The sequence below is a fragment of the Hyaena hyaena genome, unplaced genomic scaffold (genome assembly GCF_003009895.1).
Source record: "Hyaena hyaena isolate Hyena2069 unplaced genomic scaffold, ASM300989v1 scaffold_180, whole genome shotgun sequence".
Taxonomy (NCBI): domain Eukaryota; kingdom Metazoa; phylum Chordata; class Mammalia; order Carnivora; family Hyaenidae; genus Hyaena; species Hyaena hyaena.
The window spans coordinates 597270-613877 of record NW_024080811.1 but is presented as its reverse complement, the minus strand read 5'-3'; the positions used below and the strand labels follow the sequence as shown (position 1 = coordinate 613877).

The following is a 16608-nucleotide window of genomic DNA, read 5'->3' as shown; positions in this document are numbered from 1 at the left end:
GAAAAGTGTGGGCTTGAACAACTGGGCAGCTAGAGAGCCATCCAGCTTGATGGCAAAGTCCGCACCGGGGGCGCGGTTCGCAACAGCAGTGGGGGCAGGAAGATGAGCTGGGTTTTGGGCATATTAAGTTTAAGATGCTGGCCAACAGCCAAAGGACCTTTCAGCCATTGTACTTAGCCCCCTCGCAGCTCACTAGAGAGGCAGCTTGCCCTGTGGTAACAAAGGAAGGAGTGGGAAGACAATCTTGGTACATCAGGTGGCACTGACGGGACTGGTCTAAGAGCCGAGCAGGCTGCGAAGTTTTGCTTCAAAGAAGAGGAGGTGATGCCAATCTGCAGGATACACCCCCATGCTTTCGTTTTTTCAGGTTCTCACTTGGATAAATAATGTTAATAAAAGCAGGAATCTTTATGGTAGAAATGTCTCACTGATCAGTAAAGCTGATATTTCAGTGAGAATTAATGCCATAGATAGGATTATAATTTCAAGTAAAATGTGAGACCAAAGACAGAAAAAGTAGGCGGCTTAAACAGTAGAAGAATCACATTTGGTAACCTGCTGAGACTCCCAAGTCAAGCTGTCGAGCTGTTTCAGAGTAGTCTAAGCCAAGGACTAAACCTGATAAACAAGCAGGCCCAAATGTTCCCCACACGATCCTGCCCGAAGCAACTGGGAGAATAGGCTGACTGGCCTCAACTAGCGTTAGAGAGAAAATAGTTTTAAATTTATATCCTAACAGGAACTGTGGATTCACCAGGTATCCCAAGTCCCCAAATCACATTTCCATGATAGTCAGAAAGACTCAAATATCCACATTAATTTCTAGAATAATTTCCCTAGACTGAATGATATACTTTAACACTCAGAAGAAAAAAAAAATGGAACTTTAGTCAGATTCTGAAAAGCTAGTCCAAACAGCTGTTATCAGTCTGATGATGTTCTCAGCAGTCCAAGGTAAAATGAGAAAAAGAGAATAGAATGAATTTTAAAATCGATTTGATTTTTGATTTCTGAGACCATTTGCCTATTTTTGTTGTTGTTGTTGTTGTTGTTAGTGTTACTATGTTCCTTTCTGAAACGATGGTGAGAAATAGGTGGCAATGTTTAAGTTTGCTTTGGTTAAAGATATATATGGAAGGCAACCTTACAGATATCTCCATATTTTTGTTTTAAATGTACAGGTCTGTGAAATGGGAAGGTGTGGTAAATGCCGCCCTAGGGAAAATGCACTCATTAGCACTAAGGCGGCTGTCATGGCTTGTCCTCCGAGGCTGACTGAGCAACAGCGAGCACAGGGCTGCCTGCATCAGCAACCCCACCTTCCCGGACGTCACCGTCTGCTGCCTGCCTGCCTTCCCACTCTTCTACACGATCTCAGTCAAGGCTTTCGGAGAATTAAAAGTGGTTCCTCTTTAGAGTCTCGAGACGTCTGGCCATCACCGCCACCACCAGCAAACGTGCCGGGGAGAGAAGCAGTGATCCGGTTCTAAAGCGGGGACTCTGCTGCTCACCAGCTCTGTCACCTCAGGCAAGTCACGTAGCCTCTCAGAGTCACCCGTCTTTCTCCTCTTTCTAACTACCATCTGTTTCCCATCTAAAAGGACTGTTGTAAAGAACAACTAATATATTTATGGGAAAGCATTTTTTAATTGACAAAACCATGATTATCTAACATGGGCCCGGGTACCACTATAAGTAAATGAAGTGGCCTGGGGATAATGAAATGGCTGCAACGTATTCTGCACTGAATGACCCTGGTTTGAGGAGAGCAGGGGTAGCAGAGACTCTGCAAATGGGGAGCCCAGGATCACACAGGAGTGACGGAAGCCGTATGTAATCAGAGCTTCTGATTTCCTCAGAGAAACCAGAGAGCTCTGTTGTGTGTACATGAAAACTCCTGGTTGTTTAGATGTTAGCAACTGCTCCACAACTTTAAAAGACAAGGGGACCATCCCTGAAAGGCGGGCCGAATTTGGCCCTGAGATCCTCATTTGTGACAGGTGACTCTCACACACACATCCTAGTGTCCCTGTGTTCAGCGGGATACATGGGGCTGACACCCTCTACTAGTTTTTAGGGTCCCACCCAGAGACTTCCCTATGGCTGCTGACGTGGCTGTGTCCTCACAGTGCGAAGATTTTTCAGAGAGTTCTTCGTGTACCTTCATGTGTGGACGCTATAAACAATTCTTCTCATGAAAAGTTAACTAGGCCTTGACCCAATCCAACAGGGTCACCATCTGGGAATCCTCAGAAACAGTGAACTGTCAGCACTGTAAACATTTTAGACTTCATGGAAGACACTGACTTTTTCTAAACCAATCATCCTTGCCAGTCAAGATTTGCGGTATGGGTTCAAGAACAAGGCATTCACTTAACAGCAATAACAAGAACCCTGAGGATGAAGACCAGGGGGTCATCAGAATGAAAGGCCTAAAAGCAAACTGTGACTTGCCTAATAAGGGGACGGCCCAAGTCGGCTCCTTGGCGGGGGGCAGGGAGGAGCGCCAATACGATTAATCAGTCTGTTTTCAGTTTTCTCACGACAGCAATATTAACAGTTTGCTTTCTTCTGTTTATATGGCGTTGACAGGTCTTCAGCAAGTTGGGCCTACTTGCGGGAGATTAATGGCTACCCCTGTACAGAGGTAAAGACCAGGCAGGGAGAGAATGCCTTATACAACTGGATAACAACTGGCTTCCCTTGCTCTCTTTTGTTCCCCTACTGCACATCAACTCCTCCTTCCATTAGTTCCTATCAAGATTGTATAAGGTTAGCTGTGTCCAGTAGGTTCTTAAGTTTAAATCCCACTTTAAATGTTATGTCTCCAAGTAAAACAAAGGGAACTTTGCACATTACTTGTGGATAAGTTTATTGTCGCTAATCAAAGTTGCAGGGCTGGCTAATTTTGTTTTTAAACGTCAGATTCCTTATAAAGGTAAAAGGTAGGTGAGCGATGGCCTCTGGAGACAGGAGTTTTGGTATATTAGGTGGGTGATGGTTATTCAGTGCATCCTTGAAGAAGGCAGAGCTGACACTGAGTAAGGCCCTGCCATGAGGAGTACCAGCAGCCCAGAGCATCTTAGACCCACTTCACTAAATGGTCTTACTTCAAAATAAAAACAGACCAGCTCCCCATAACAACGCCCACTCCCCAAAGCTAGAAGTACTGCCTGTTGCCAGTATGCTTTCCTCTGTGCCAGGGTGGGAAGACATAGTAACCCCAAACGTTATCTTAATAGCATCTACACACAGCAAAACGAAGAACAAAATTTTAAAGAGAAAAATCACCATGCCTCCTCTAGGGTTCCGTAGGAATCTCATTCTTTGGTCTCAGGGAACCTCCTACTCCACTCGTTCAGCTGCAGGACTAAGTATACATCACACAACCAGGAACCTCGGTCCCAGGCCCAGGGTCAGCACTCCAAACCACCTCCTCTGGCTCACTCCCCTCCTGACATAGGAGCAGGAGGGGCCAAGTCAGGTAGACAGGGCATCAGGGGTGGCTTTGAAGTGGAACCTTTAAATAAAGATTCCTAAAGCCAGAGAAAAGAACATTCTAGTATAGTTACAACAGTATTAATAATAGTATTTATGGAGGGCTTACTATGCATATGCACTATTATAAGCACTTCAGTTGGGAAAACCAATTTAATTCCCACAATAGAATGCATTAAAGAGTTAAATCTTGCTTGAAGTACAGAATATTTGAGAGTAGAACAATATACTGGACTAGATTTGCACAGATCTTGAACTCCATACTTGTACTTAATAATTTGCCTGATGCCAAAGTTCAGTGAGAGAGGGAGAGTATAACATCCTTAGACTCCAAACCAGGTTGGCACATTGGAAGTGAAATGGAGAGGAAAGATTTGAAACTTATCTCCAAAACAAAACCAACTAATTTTTTTTTTTTTTTACTTTGTTCTGTTTTTTAGTCCATGTGCTCATTCGTTCAACAATGATTTTTGAGGGTTTCAGATGGGCCAGACACTGTGCTAAAGGACACTTAAGGAAGAAATAAAATCAGAAGATTAACTCCGTCCTCAAAATTGGGCTGCTAGCCATTGTTCAGCAGTTTAAAGTGACAGCAGAGTAGATATCTGTCTATCCCTCTCTCCTTCCATCTATCCATCAGTCCTTACTAAGCACCTATCTTGTGCCAGCAATTGCACTACATACTGGTCATGGACAAGTGAGGAAAAACGAAGGGAAAGGAAAAAAGGCTGTTGTCTTCATTCTCACAGCCCTGGGAATGCCTTCTTTCTAGAACTTCTATTCCTTTCCTGGTGGCCTGGCCATAAGGTGTAGGACATGGCAGTATACCACCAGTGACTGTGGGAACAGCAAAGGTATCCTTGGTCATCCAAATGAAGAGAGAATCCATTTAATTTCTAAATGTATGCCCTGATGTGGCATATTTATCCAAAGCAAAGCATTGTCCCAGAAAGGCATCTATCATGATTCCCATGTGTAGACTTTAGTATTGTCTAAAAATACAGGCAAAGAAAAACTAGCTCTGAACCAAGCCAAAAGCAAAAATGATAGAACAAACATACTTTGAACATTACAAATCTTCTATCTAGTATAGTTGGTAAGTCAGTTCAAGGGCTACAATCCTGTTGCTTTTCAGGGAAAGCCCTGATCTTTTCAAATTTAGATCTGCCTAGACTTTATACAAATAAGTCCTGGCCTTTTTCTAGTGCTTTCTGAAAAACAACTAGGTAATAGAATGATTGCCACTGAGAAGTGTTTTGCTTTATGGCCACGGCCTTTCCATGATTATTTTATGAGGGCTTGTCTAGATATTATGATATTATATATTCCTCATTATCTATGTTTAGTTCTTTTTAAAATGTCTTCTTCAGACGCCTGGGGTCACGTCAGTTTCTTTGGGCCTAACTAGATCTCAAATAACAAACTGTATCACTTTAATACTTTCTGAAAGTTCTTTTGCATGTCGGCTCCCCTCCAGAAACCATGACTAAGGTATGCTTTCGGTCATTTCCATTAAAACATTAAAAGATCTTTACACAGACCTACGAATACCATCAACAATTATTTCAAGTGTAAGCTAGTTCATATATGCCAAGGGTGAGACTTGAAATGCCAATAAAATCTAACTGTAAAAGAAGGAATTTGATGAGAGCAGGCACATTTTAACTTCAGTTTTATTTTGAAGATCTGAACCTGGAACGGACTTGTGTGCTCTGTGAACTCGGACATAATTGAGCTATGGAAAAACAGCCCTCATAAATGGTAACATGAAAAGGCAGAACCCTGGGCCGGTTCATCTTAAGCCCGGCCTCTACCCCATGCATCACTTACCAAGCCTGTTTCTGGATGGAGAAAGTAAGATGTGAATAACCACTGAAAAATGTCTTTAAATGATGGAATAGTTCAAACAGGCTCATTTCACAAATGAGACCAGGAAAGGTGTAAAGCACTACATAAGTGATCCATGAAGACACTCCTGTCATCAACCCCTCCAGTTAGTCTATGGGTGGGAGAAGTCTTCACTGTTTGGGGACTAGTTCCCTGGCTGCAAAGCCTTCAGTTACGCTGAGATATTACTTTCATTTTTCTTGGCTCAACTGGACAGAGGACTTTGGAGGAAAAACGTCAAAGGTGAGCCCAGAGGGAGAGCCACAGGAGACGGTGCACCCTGGAAAGGCCAGGGAGGTCCTCTAACCGCCCTCCCAGGGGGAGAGGAAAACAAACTGGAGCCGCCCGAAGACGTCTGTGACCTACCTGCGGCGCAGATCCTCGGCCACAGCGGCCCGGCAGCTGAACAAATAGGCTCGCAGCGATTTCAGCCGCTGCCGCAGCCGCACCACGGTGGCCAGCGGCTCAGCGTGGTGGTACAGCATCGGGTTCTCCTGCTGGATGTCGATCAGGGGCTCTTCATACACGTACTCCAGAAACTCTTTGGCCTGCTTAGACACCTACAAGATAAACTTCCTCAGTCAGTCTGGCGAATCATCCAGCCTTCCACATCTCCTCAAACTAAGAGCCAGAGTTGAAATAGCAAAGTCACATTACTTTCTGAGTGAGCCAAGAACAAAAGCCTATAACTTAATTAATATAAATTGTGGCTTTCTTTCTCTTTTCCAGAAACCTGTAGAAGTAACCGTGGCATTGACAGGAACTCATTAATTCTGTATCTTGAATATGGTGGCAATTGCAAGAATCTACATGAGATAAAATGACACAGAACTATACAGACCCAGGATACCATGCCTGCTTCCTAGTGTTCTGATATTGTACCACAGGGATCTCCGATGTAACCAATGGGAGAAATTGGGTGAAAGGTACATGGGACCTCTCTTTACTATCTACGTAACTTCCTGGGAATCTATAATCATCTCAAAAATTAAAAAGAAAAGATTCTAAACAGTCTTAATTTTAAAAACTGTATACATGTATATTCTATACCATTTTTGTAAGTAGCTGTTTAAAAAAATAGGTAAATCATATACATAAAATTCAAAAGGAATAAAAAGGATAGCTTTAAAGGATATTATATGCAGGATAATTTGCATAGAAAAAAAGCTCAAAAAACACTTTAGTGAGGAGAAAGGAGTTGGTCTTAGAATAACTTTGAGCTTGGGCTGACTGGCTAATATATCCTTCCAATTCTATATCCAATTCTGGTGGTAAACAGCAAGACTCTTAAAGTTGATTTTAAAATGTCGTTGTCATTAGAGTAGAAACACAATGCATCTGAGATACAAAGGGAGGAGCTTAAGTAATGGATAACAAGTACGTAATTTGGGGGAATCTTTACATACCAATTTGCTGATATTGAGATATGGAGTGGCTAGTGATTTGTAGAGTTGGGCTAGCTTCTAGTTGGGAAGGTAAAACCTCTCTAAAAAGTTTTCAGCAAAACTGCTCTAGTACTGGGAATAAGGTTAGAATTCAACATTAGCAACATCTAATTTAACATTAACATTAAGCATTTGAATTTAACATTATTAAAATCAACATTTAGTAAGCAACAATTTTGCTTATTAAAAAGAAAACTGAAAATCCACTCTGCTTTATATTCCAGACTATAAGTTTATTAATGAAGGTAAATAGGATACAGTCGTTACTCTCAAGGGACTCACTATGTAGTATAAGAGAATAAATATTTACTTTTAAAATGTTTTACTTATTTTTGAAAGAGAGAGGAGTAGGGGCAGAGAGAGGGCTATCTGTGCTATCAGCACAGAGCCCGACATGGAGATTGAACTCACAAAGTGTGAGATCATGACCTGATCCAAAGACGGACACTTAACCAACGACTGAGCCACCTAGGAGCCCTGGGGATAAATATTTAAAACAAGAACAACATGTCGCATGTAGCCTGTCCTCTACTACAAAAGAAACATGGATGAGGTCCACTGGTAGCTTCAAGGAAGGAGAAATCAACTGTGGGGGAAGGGGAGAGGGACGCGCTGGCAAAGCAGGCCACGCTGTGTCAAGGTCTAGAAAGATACACAGAAATTCACTTGATGGGGCAAGGATGGCACTGAGAGTAGCACAAGCAGATACAACCAAGAAAACCCACCAATATGAACAGGTGATATGGCTACTGTATATTGATTAAAGCACATTTATGAAATTTAATATTTTGTAATATAAAATAAAGCTTACACAAAGGTTTCCATTCCTTAGAGATTAAAAAAAAAAGGCATCAATGTTTTTCCCCCCAATAAGAGTGTTTTTCCCCCCTTATTAGCAGTTATTTTTGAGGTACCTGTTGTGTGATCCTTTGGGGCCCTGCAGTTACAAAGGTGGTGAAGTTTACAGTCTCTGCAAATGAGCTCACAAAGAGGCCCTAGAATTAGCCAAAACCTCTGACTACCTAACCAGACTGGAAACAACAATTGGCAAGGATGAAGAATGCCTCACTTGAGGCGTAGAGACACAGGTACGTGGCAGGCCCCATAGCAGGCATTAGTGGAGAATAAAACAGGCATGGCCCTGTCCTCGTGCAGCTCAAGGTCCAGTGTAGAAAGACCAAACTGGGTTCAAATATTTGATTTATGATGCTTCAATACATACCATATTTAAATATCTTAAATGAAGGGACCATGGTGGTGTTCTGGGAAATGAAGTACAGTCCACTTGAAACCGTTGCTGAAAAATGATGTATTGTATAATTCAATTAGTCTTTCTGGCTCTATTGAGCAGTGTTTATATGGAGTCAGGGACCTGCTGAATGAGGTTAACAATGCTACCTTTTAGTAGGTGAACAGGAGGACAAAGGGCACTGGGCAGTCTCCGGGCCTGAAAAGGCTTCTCTCTTCAGGTGGTACTTAAGCCTAAAAGGGGCGGGGGGGGGGGGGGTTCTTTTACAGAGACAGTAAAAGCAGTGAGACGAATGGGAGAGCAGCTACCGACATGAGTGTTCACAAGCTGAAATTACTAAAAACAAAACCAGAGCTGGTTTCGATAATGTCTAGGACACTGCTCCACAAAGTTATTCACCGGTGCTAGGAATCCAGAGCCAATGGTGGCCGCGGCTGCCCGACTAGGTGGGCAACCCTCCAGCGCCCAGGGGGTTCCCGCAGCATGGCTGAGCGCATGCTCACGTTTGATAGTCACTCCCTCACACCGGTATGGGAAGTTGAAAAGAACTAAAAATTTGGTACAAGATGCTATTTTTGCAAATTAGAGTGATTTCCTAAGTTCTCAACAGCCCTGCAGACCCGGTACAAGGATTCCACTTTCAAACTCAACTGTAATTAGAATGCATTTTAAAAAAGAAAATGTTAAATATATAGTTACTTAGGGAAGGGAACCATAAAGTTTATACAAGGAAAAGTTTCTTCCCTATTAATAGAAATATTACATAAATTGTACGTGAACACCAAATATATTCCACCTAAGAGCTACTGTCCTATTTCTTGCCAACCAAATTACGAAAACCACGAGAAGGCGGAGCGCTGTTGTGGATGGATATAAAATCTCAGCTCACAGAGGCAGATAGGTGGGCCCAATAATTTTTAAAAAATGGTTTTGGTTGGCATTGCCTTTGGTGATCCCACTCCATTCACATTAAAAACAACTTTTATAGGGTCAACTGTTAATTTTTCAAACCTATTGACCCTTCAGTATCTTACTAAATAATACTTAATGTTTATTAATATTGTTAATGTTTATTAATATTGTTAATAAAACTTCTTTCCAGAGCTTTTGAGGCTTATGATCAGACGAAGTTAAGCTATAGGAACTCAAGTCTGTGACCTGGTCCCCTGTCACAGAGCTGCGGTCTACATGATTCAAGAGCTGAAGAGCAGGAATTCGAGGTAGGAACCATTGTCCTCACCTCACACATCAAAGTGCATTTATAAACACACTGGTTATGTGAGTAGTAAGCATCACGGGTATAAATTTAAAAGCCTTTTGTTAAACAGGCCACAGCTACCTCTTAAAGTTCTTGAATGTCGTTCAGGTTTACATAATTCTGAGAAAGAGGTTCTGGAATGGCTGTCCTGGGATGTTCCCCCACAAAAATAGCCCTGGGTAATAGAGCAATGGAGCAAAGGGAAGGTTTAACCATAGACAGCAATTTGGACATGATGTGGTGCGGGTGGGGGTTGTGAGGACTTCAGCTTTTGTTAAGGAAGGAAAATGGATCGAAGAGAACATAGTTTTAGAATAACAAGAACTGGTAAAAAAAAAAAAAAAAAGTCCAGTTCAGCTTTTCTCTGCCTGTGTTCCAAGGAATACTAGTCCCCCAACAATGGGTGTTGGTGTTCTGAGGCCCAACAGGAAAAATGCCACACAGTACCTTCTCTTGATGACTGTCTACGAAAGCTTGTAGATATCATGTCTGCTTACCCTGTTCAGCCCAGCAATGTCCCAAACCTAACTGAGACAAGGCAGAAATTTAAGGTTGTGCAGGCCTGGTGCAGGGGCGGTGGGAGACGAAAGACAGGCTGGGCCCTGCTTCCCCAGCAGAGGAGGGGGTCTCTCTCTCCAACTCCTTCCACCTTGCCCCGCTGTGAGCTCCCAGGGCTGCGTTCTCCCAAGGGGCCCTGTTCTGGCTACAGCGCTGGCCCAGCTATGGCCCTCACTTGAGTCCTCTTTTCGAGTAACACCTATTAACAAGCACAGAACTTGTTAATGCTCCACGGAACACATTTTGAGAAATGCTGAATTAATCCATTACCTATACTTAATAGGAAAAAAAATTTTGAATCCAGAGACCTTAAGTGACTTATCTGCAGTCATTTTGTGGTAGAACTAGAGCCAGAACTCAGATCTCTGGATACTCTGGCCTGTGCTTGTAGCACTATTTTTATTCACAGTTATTAAAAAATAAAAACCCTACCATAAACTGTCTACTCATCACTCCTTAGAAGAGGTGATCCCTATCCATATTCTGTCCTTCCCTTTCCCCAAATACAAAGCCAGGGGGCTCTGGAGGGAGGCTAACCTATGATGTGATTTGGCAGTATGCTAGTCATCTGATTTTAACCCTAAAACAAAAAATAAAGTCCAGTAACCATTCATTTATCTAGAAGCCACTGATTTGTGTGTTTATGGTCTTTCTCCCTCCATTGGGATATGAGCATTCACAAGGCAGAGACTGTGTCCCCAGTGCCTAGAACGGTAAGCATAGTGGGTATTCCATAAATACTTGAAGAAATGAATGAGTGCTTTACAATGCTCTGAACCATACACTCTTAGAACAGCTTGGCTACTTAGACAACATATTTCACTTACAACATATTTAGAGTTAAAAGGTAGAAAAGGGGAAGGACAGCTCGAGGCAGCACAGTCACAACAGAAGTGACAGCTGGCATCTTGGCTCTGAGGGAAGGAAGGTGCATGCAAGGAGATACAGGTTCAAGTGTAGCCCACGACCCTGACTGAGGACGACTCAGAATATGCATCAGACTCATAAACATACACCCTACATCTAGGAAGCTGTCCTCCGTCTCACTGGCGAATGAAAACTTGTATTCAAAATGATAGATAATATACAGTTATTCATTGAATCATTACCTGCGATAGCAAAAGACTGAAAAACAAAATCATGTCATTTCCTATAGATTGTCATGCGTAAAAACGTGTGAAATTCATGATAGAATATGGAGTGGCTATTAAAAAAAAAAAAAAAGGCAAGCAAGCCCAGGAAGAGTGATAGGATCTAAATAGAAAGCTGTCCCAGAGCAGCATGTCGATCAGCGATCGCCGCTGTTGTGTAAAAAAGCACCAGCACAGAAAATCTCTCCGGAGAGATACACTAGAAAAGAGTAATTTGGTTGTGGGTGGGAAGAACAGTGTAGGTGGGAGCGAGATCATCTGTGTATGCATGCCCTTTGTATTTTTGACTCTTGAGATTTGTGGAAGTGTATTATATTTGAAAAAGAAAGAATAAAGGTGCAGCAGTGCAAGGCAATTTCTTTGTGGAAAAGTAGCCTTCTATGCCACAGTAAAGCACACCGAGGTTACCACAGGACACAACAATCCTATTTATAGTCCTAATTCTGAGGCATTAAAAAAGCCAAGTTTCTAATACATATTTTCTGAATTTTCTAGAACGTATACAGTTAAAAGTTAAAAGTAACAGTCACATTACTTAAAACTTGGAGAATGAAATCAGGAATGGGAAAAAAAATAGATCACTTATAATTTTACCACAGTAAAATGACCATTTATTGCCTCGGTATAAGGTTTCCTTCCTACATTTTTCCCTATGTCTATTGTGGAAAATCATGGTGAAAGTCTTACTAAAATCAATCCCAACCATAATACTTCTTGGTCCTCTTAAAACGGGCACGGGGGCTAATGGAGAGGGAATCGGGAGATCTTAAGGTTAATTGCAATTTGTTCACAAAGTCTCCAAATGACTCTGAACAAGTGGTTTTTCCCATCAGCGAGCTGCTCTCTAGCTCAGCAAGGGCAGTCCAGCTTGCCCTGAATGCCTCTCAAGATATAGAGATAGGAAATAGCTTACGTAACATGGAAAACCCCCAGCTAAATGGAATGTGAATATTCAGGCTAGGACACAAAAATATTTTCTAAAAGCACAACAGAAGGGAACTATTTGGGGAGAGCTGAGGCCAAGTCTGAGGTCCTTACCACCTCTTTGTCATGCTTGATATTTTTGAATGGGAGGGCAGAGAGTAGGAGGAAAGTTATCTTCAAAGAGAATTTCATTAGAAAATGGCTATAGAACTCGAGGATAAGATTTAGCTGCTGGGTAATCCTGGAGCTCAATTCAGTTTGCAGGATGTATACCGGAAAATAGATGAAATCCTGCTTTAAAAATAATTAGGAGTATGATTACTCCAGAGGGCAGACAAGGAAATGCTTAAGATGACAGATTTCATTCTGCTCTGCAAAACCATTTTTTCACACTTAAATGGATATTCAAGCCAGTCACGTACTTCTTATTAAGGAGAGGAGGCAGATCTAGCAGAATGATGTCTGGTCTTGGAAACTGATAGATCTGAATTGATCCTCACAATTTGGAACATTAAGTCCTGGTGTCTGAGCAAAGACAGACAGATCCTGGACTAAATGGAATATAGTTACTTAATGCCAGTGAGAGATGATCCAGATAAAATCGACCAGCTCTGTTGTTTTAAAATCTTCCCTGGTCCACTGAGAACCCGGGTAGGAAGGTCTGATAAAGGAGATTTTCCTTAAGTACCACATGGATGAAATGAGCGTACCTAACACCTTCGATTAGTTACTTATCCTCTCAAAATCAACCCTCGTCACTTGGATGACCAGCATGGCAAAATGTCTGCTTTGGCGAAAAGATGGAAAGTGCCAGTGATGACGAAATTGATGGTTTCAGTGGCTTTTAGAGGTCACTGCAAACGGACCTGGATCTCTTCCACCATTTCGCATCTTCGTAAGCCTGCCTGATTTTCAAATTTTCCTCATTTAGTGCCACCTCTTCCATTTTAACTCCCCGAAGTGGCACATATTCTGTTGGCGGGTGCCACTAGTCTAAGCTCTCGGTGACCCCAGCTGGGACTGCCTCCCTCACTGGTTCTCTCTACACCTCTCTTAGCTGTCAAAGCCCCACTCGAAGATTAATATAAAGAATCTAAACCAAAGTCAACCAGTGTTCTTTCCCTCTAAGTACGTTGTCATCTAATACACACATGGCAAATATATTTATACCCTAGATTCAGAGTGTCAAGTCCGAGATGCAGAGGAGAGAATGGCAACTGTGTGGGAAAGGGGAAGGAAGAAGTGGGGGAGAGGAAATGAGGTCTAGGACAGGCTTAGGGTCTGCCATGCTGAATGAGGGCGAGGGGGAGACGAGAGGTGCACACCAGCAGGGCAGCACTGAGGAACAGGAGGGAGTGGGACCTTACCGAGGATGCTCTGGGGGGCGGGAAGGTAGGGCATGAAGGGGCTAGAACCAGAGGTCACAAAAGGTCTCTGTGCCTGGCTGTGAGATTTGTGTTTATCTTCTATACGGTCAGAGTAAAAGCTGGCATTAGCTGAGCACTTGCGTGCCAGGCACTGCCTGGTGCTTTCTGGGAATCATTCTTTTACGTGAACAGCGCTGTCATGAAGCAGGTACTACTGTTTTACTGTATTACTGTCATCATCACCTCCTTTCTAAAGGTGAAGAAGCCGAGACTAAGAGAGGGTACTAGATTTACCCACGGCGGGATCAGGATCTTCTCCGCTATTGCTGGGGCAAGATGTGCAGGCAGGAGGCACAGTTAGGAAGTCACCAAACTCCCTCGTGGGAGTGCACCGAGGGTGTGAGTTCATGAGGCGGAACTGCAGGTGCAGCAGAGAGTGTGATCTCAAGAGTGCAAATCCAGGGTAAAGTTTTGCTGTGCTGGCAGTGGAGACCGCTGGGGCCATGGACATTCCGGAGGGATGTGCGGTGAGGAGGAAGAAGCCGATCTGGGGTGTACTGAGTTTGGAGGGGCCCATGACAGGCCTCATTCCTTCATTCTTTCAGTATACATTTCTGCCTACCTACTAGGTGCCAGAATCTATGCTAAGACAGGTTCCCTGTGCCCAGGGAGCTCCCAGAGAGGAGCAACATAAATGTGGGGATAATGAAGACCATGACAACAGCTCCCACTCTTGAAGTGCTTATCAAGGTGATTTGCAGAGCGCCTCTCTTATATGGTCCCAATGCATAGGACTTTTGTAGGTGACTATGGAAGTTACAATAAGAATGAATGCTTATTTGGCACACAGCATGTGCTATCACTATTCTAAACACCTCACGTGCATGAACCCATTTAACCAGCAGTGATCCTATGAAGTATTATTGTCCTCATTTTACAGATGAGAACACTCAAACACAGGCTAACTTGCCCAGGGGACAGAGCTGCCCAGAGGTCTAGAAGGGATATCAGCCAAATGGCCCCTTGCACTTTTCTTGTTTCTTTTAGACCTCAGAAATTACTGGTAGGTGACAGTTATGGGTTCCTTCCTGCTTGCTTTGCTCCCAGGTGATACAGTCACAATGAAAGCAAGTCTCAGACATCTATTAGCAAGGGGGTAAAAAAACGGTCATACAGACTATGTTCGTACAAAGTACTTTGCATGGAAGGTTCATTCAAGGCAGATGTGACAATATTCTAACAGAAGGATCAGAAAAAAGCTGCTCGTCAGTCAGATACCAGAATTCTCTGTTCTGGCAGGATGCAGGGCCACAAAAGAATCCTAAGCCTAGAGTCCTTCAGTGGATTAGATTCCTCAACTTGCCAAGTTCTACTGCCTCGTTTATGCATGGGGGGACTGCGGTACAATGCAGCTGGCTACTGCACTACGATTCACGTATCTTGAAGACCACTAGGCTGAGAGCTAGATCTAAAGGTGTCATTTGGCAATTAAGTCCATAGATCTCCCTTTCGGTAGCAGAACTGGAGCTGGAGGGGTGCCTGGGTGGCTCAGTCAGTTAAATGTCTGGCTTTGACTCAGGTCATGATCTCGTGCCATGCATCAGGCTCTCTGCTGTCAGCACAGAGCCTACTTTGGATCCTCTGTCCCCCTCTCTCTGCCCCTTCCTCCTTCTCTCTGTCCCCCCCAAATAGATAAACATTAAATTTTTTTTTAATGGAGCTGAAGATAAAAGTGGGAATCATCAGGGAGTTAAAACCATGGAAGAGAAAGATACTGCAATAGAGCATAAAGTGGGAAAAGAAAAGAAAACACGACCCTAAGGAACTGCAACATTAAAGGTGTAGGCAGAGGACAAAGAATCAGAAGGTGACTTAGAAAAAGAGTTCAAAGTAGGAAGAAAACCAAGGATGGGTCTTCGAAGACCAGGCAGAAGAATTCCTGGTCAAATACTGTATCTCAGAGAAGTCCAACAGAACAAGCAACTGACAAGGGTCAGCCAGATTTGGCAAAACTAAGGGAGGAGTTAAGAGCGTGAGCAGAGGTGGAAGGAGTAAACCTTCCACAGGAGTGAGGTCTCTTCTGTGGCTGGAAGCGGGAGAAGGAGGATGGGTGTAGATGCAGACAAGTTTATAAAAGGGTTGGTGGAATTATTGCCTTAATCACCGCTCTATCTCTATGAAATAGAAGGTAAAGGCACTTCCCAGAGTGGCCAGGGCTGGCATTTAACCTCTGTAGGATCACAGGGGCTGACATAAAATGATCCGAGGGCTGATGTACATGGAAGAGGACTTCCCTAGGCCTGCATCCACAGCCTTTGCCTCTTCTCTTACTTCCTGCCCCAAGCAAAGGCCAACCCTCCTGCTGTCTACACCATTCCATCTTCCTCACTTACCCACATCTTCTAGCAATTCTCTCTCTCTTCGGTAGTTCACATCAGCATAGAAAACATGCTGTTATTTTTTTCCGTTAAAACAAAAATCAAACCCAATTTGATATTACATCCCCTCCTGTTACTCCTCATCTCTCTCGTTCCCCTTACAGCAAAACTTCTTAAGAGTTGTCTATTCTTGTCCCTAATTTCTCTCCTGTTCCATGCCAAACCCACTCTATTCAGACCTTCACTCTCACCGCTCAATTCAAACTGCTCTCAGCAAGGTCAGTGATTACCACCATGTTCCTAAATCCCATGGTCAATCCTCAGCGCTCATCTTATCATATCTCATCATCCATGTGTCAGCCTCTGTCACAATTGATCTGGAGACAGATTCTTCATGTGGCTTGTTGGACACACCAGGGTCCTTCTACCTTGCTCTGCATGCCTCCTCAGTCTCCTTTGCTGGTTGCTCCTCTCTGTTCTACACTTTTTAAAAAATGTTTATTTTTGAGAGACAGAGACAGAGTGTGAGAGCAGGAGAAGGGCAGAGAGAGAGGGAGACATGGAATCTGAAGCAGGCTCCAGGCTCCCAGTTGTCAGCACAGAGCCCGACCTGGGGCTCAGACTCCTGCACCACGAGATCATGACCTGAGTTGAAGTCAGATGCCTAACTGACTCAGCCACCCAGGCACCCCCTCCTTTCTACACTGTTAAGGTGGAGTGTCCCAGTGCTCAGACTTCCTCTCTCCTCCTCTACTGATCTGTATTTTTATAGCTACCAAGTCTGATATTTGTACTTCTGCTTGGCTGTTAGCAGGTACTTTGCAAAGCTGTTAGCATATACCTGTAATTCTCACTTCCTCCCTTTTTAAAAATAAACAACTACTAGGTATTTA

At 43.3% G+C, this 16608-nt stretch overlaps 1 protein-coding gene across 5 annotated transcripts in view; it reads right to left on the bottom strand.

The window, feature by feature from the left end:
• PLEKHM3 (pleckstrin homology domain containing M3) overlaps positions 1 to 16608 on the bottom strand; it is a 189160-nt gene that overhangs the window by 95475 nt on the left and 77077 nt on the right. For all 5 annotated transcript variants that reach the window (XM_039240639.1, XM_039240637.1, XM_039240641.1 and 2 more), the window contains one exon: positions 5752 to 5945. In XM_039240639.1, the coding sequence (XP_039096570.1) occupies positions 5752 to 5945 (194 nt within the window). The remainder of the gene's footprint in view (positions 1 to 5751; positions 5946 to 16608) is intronic.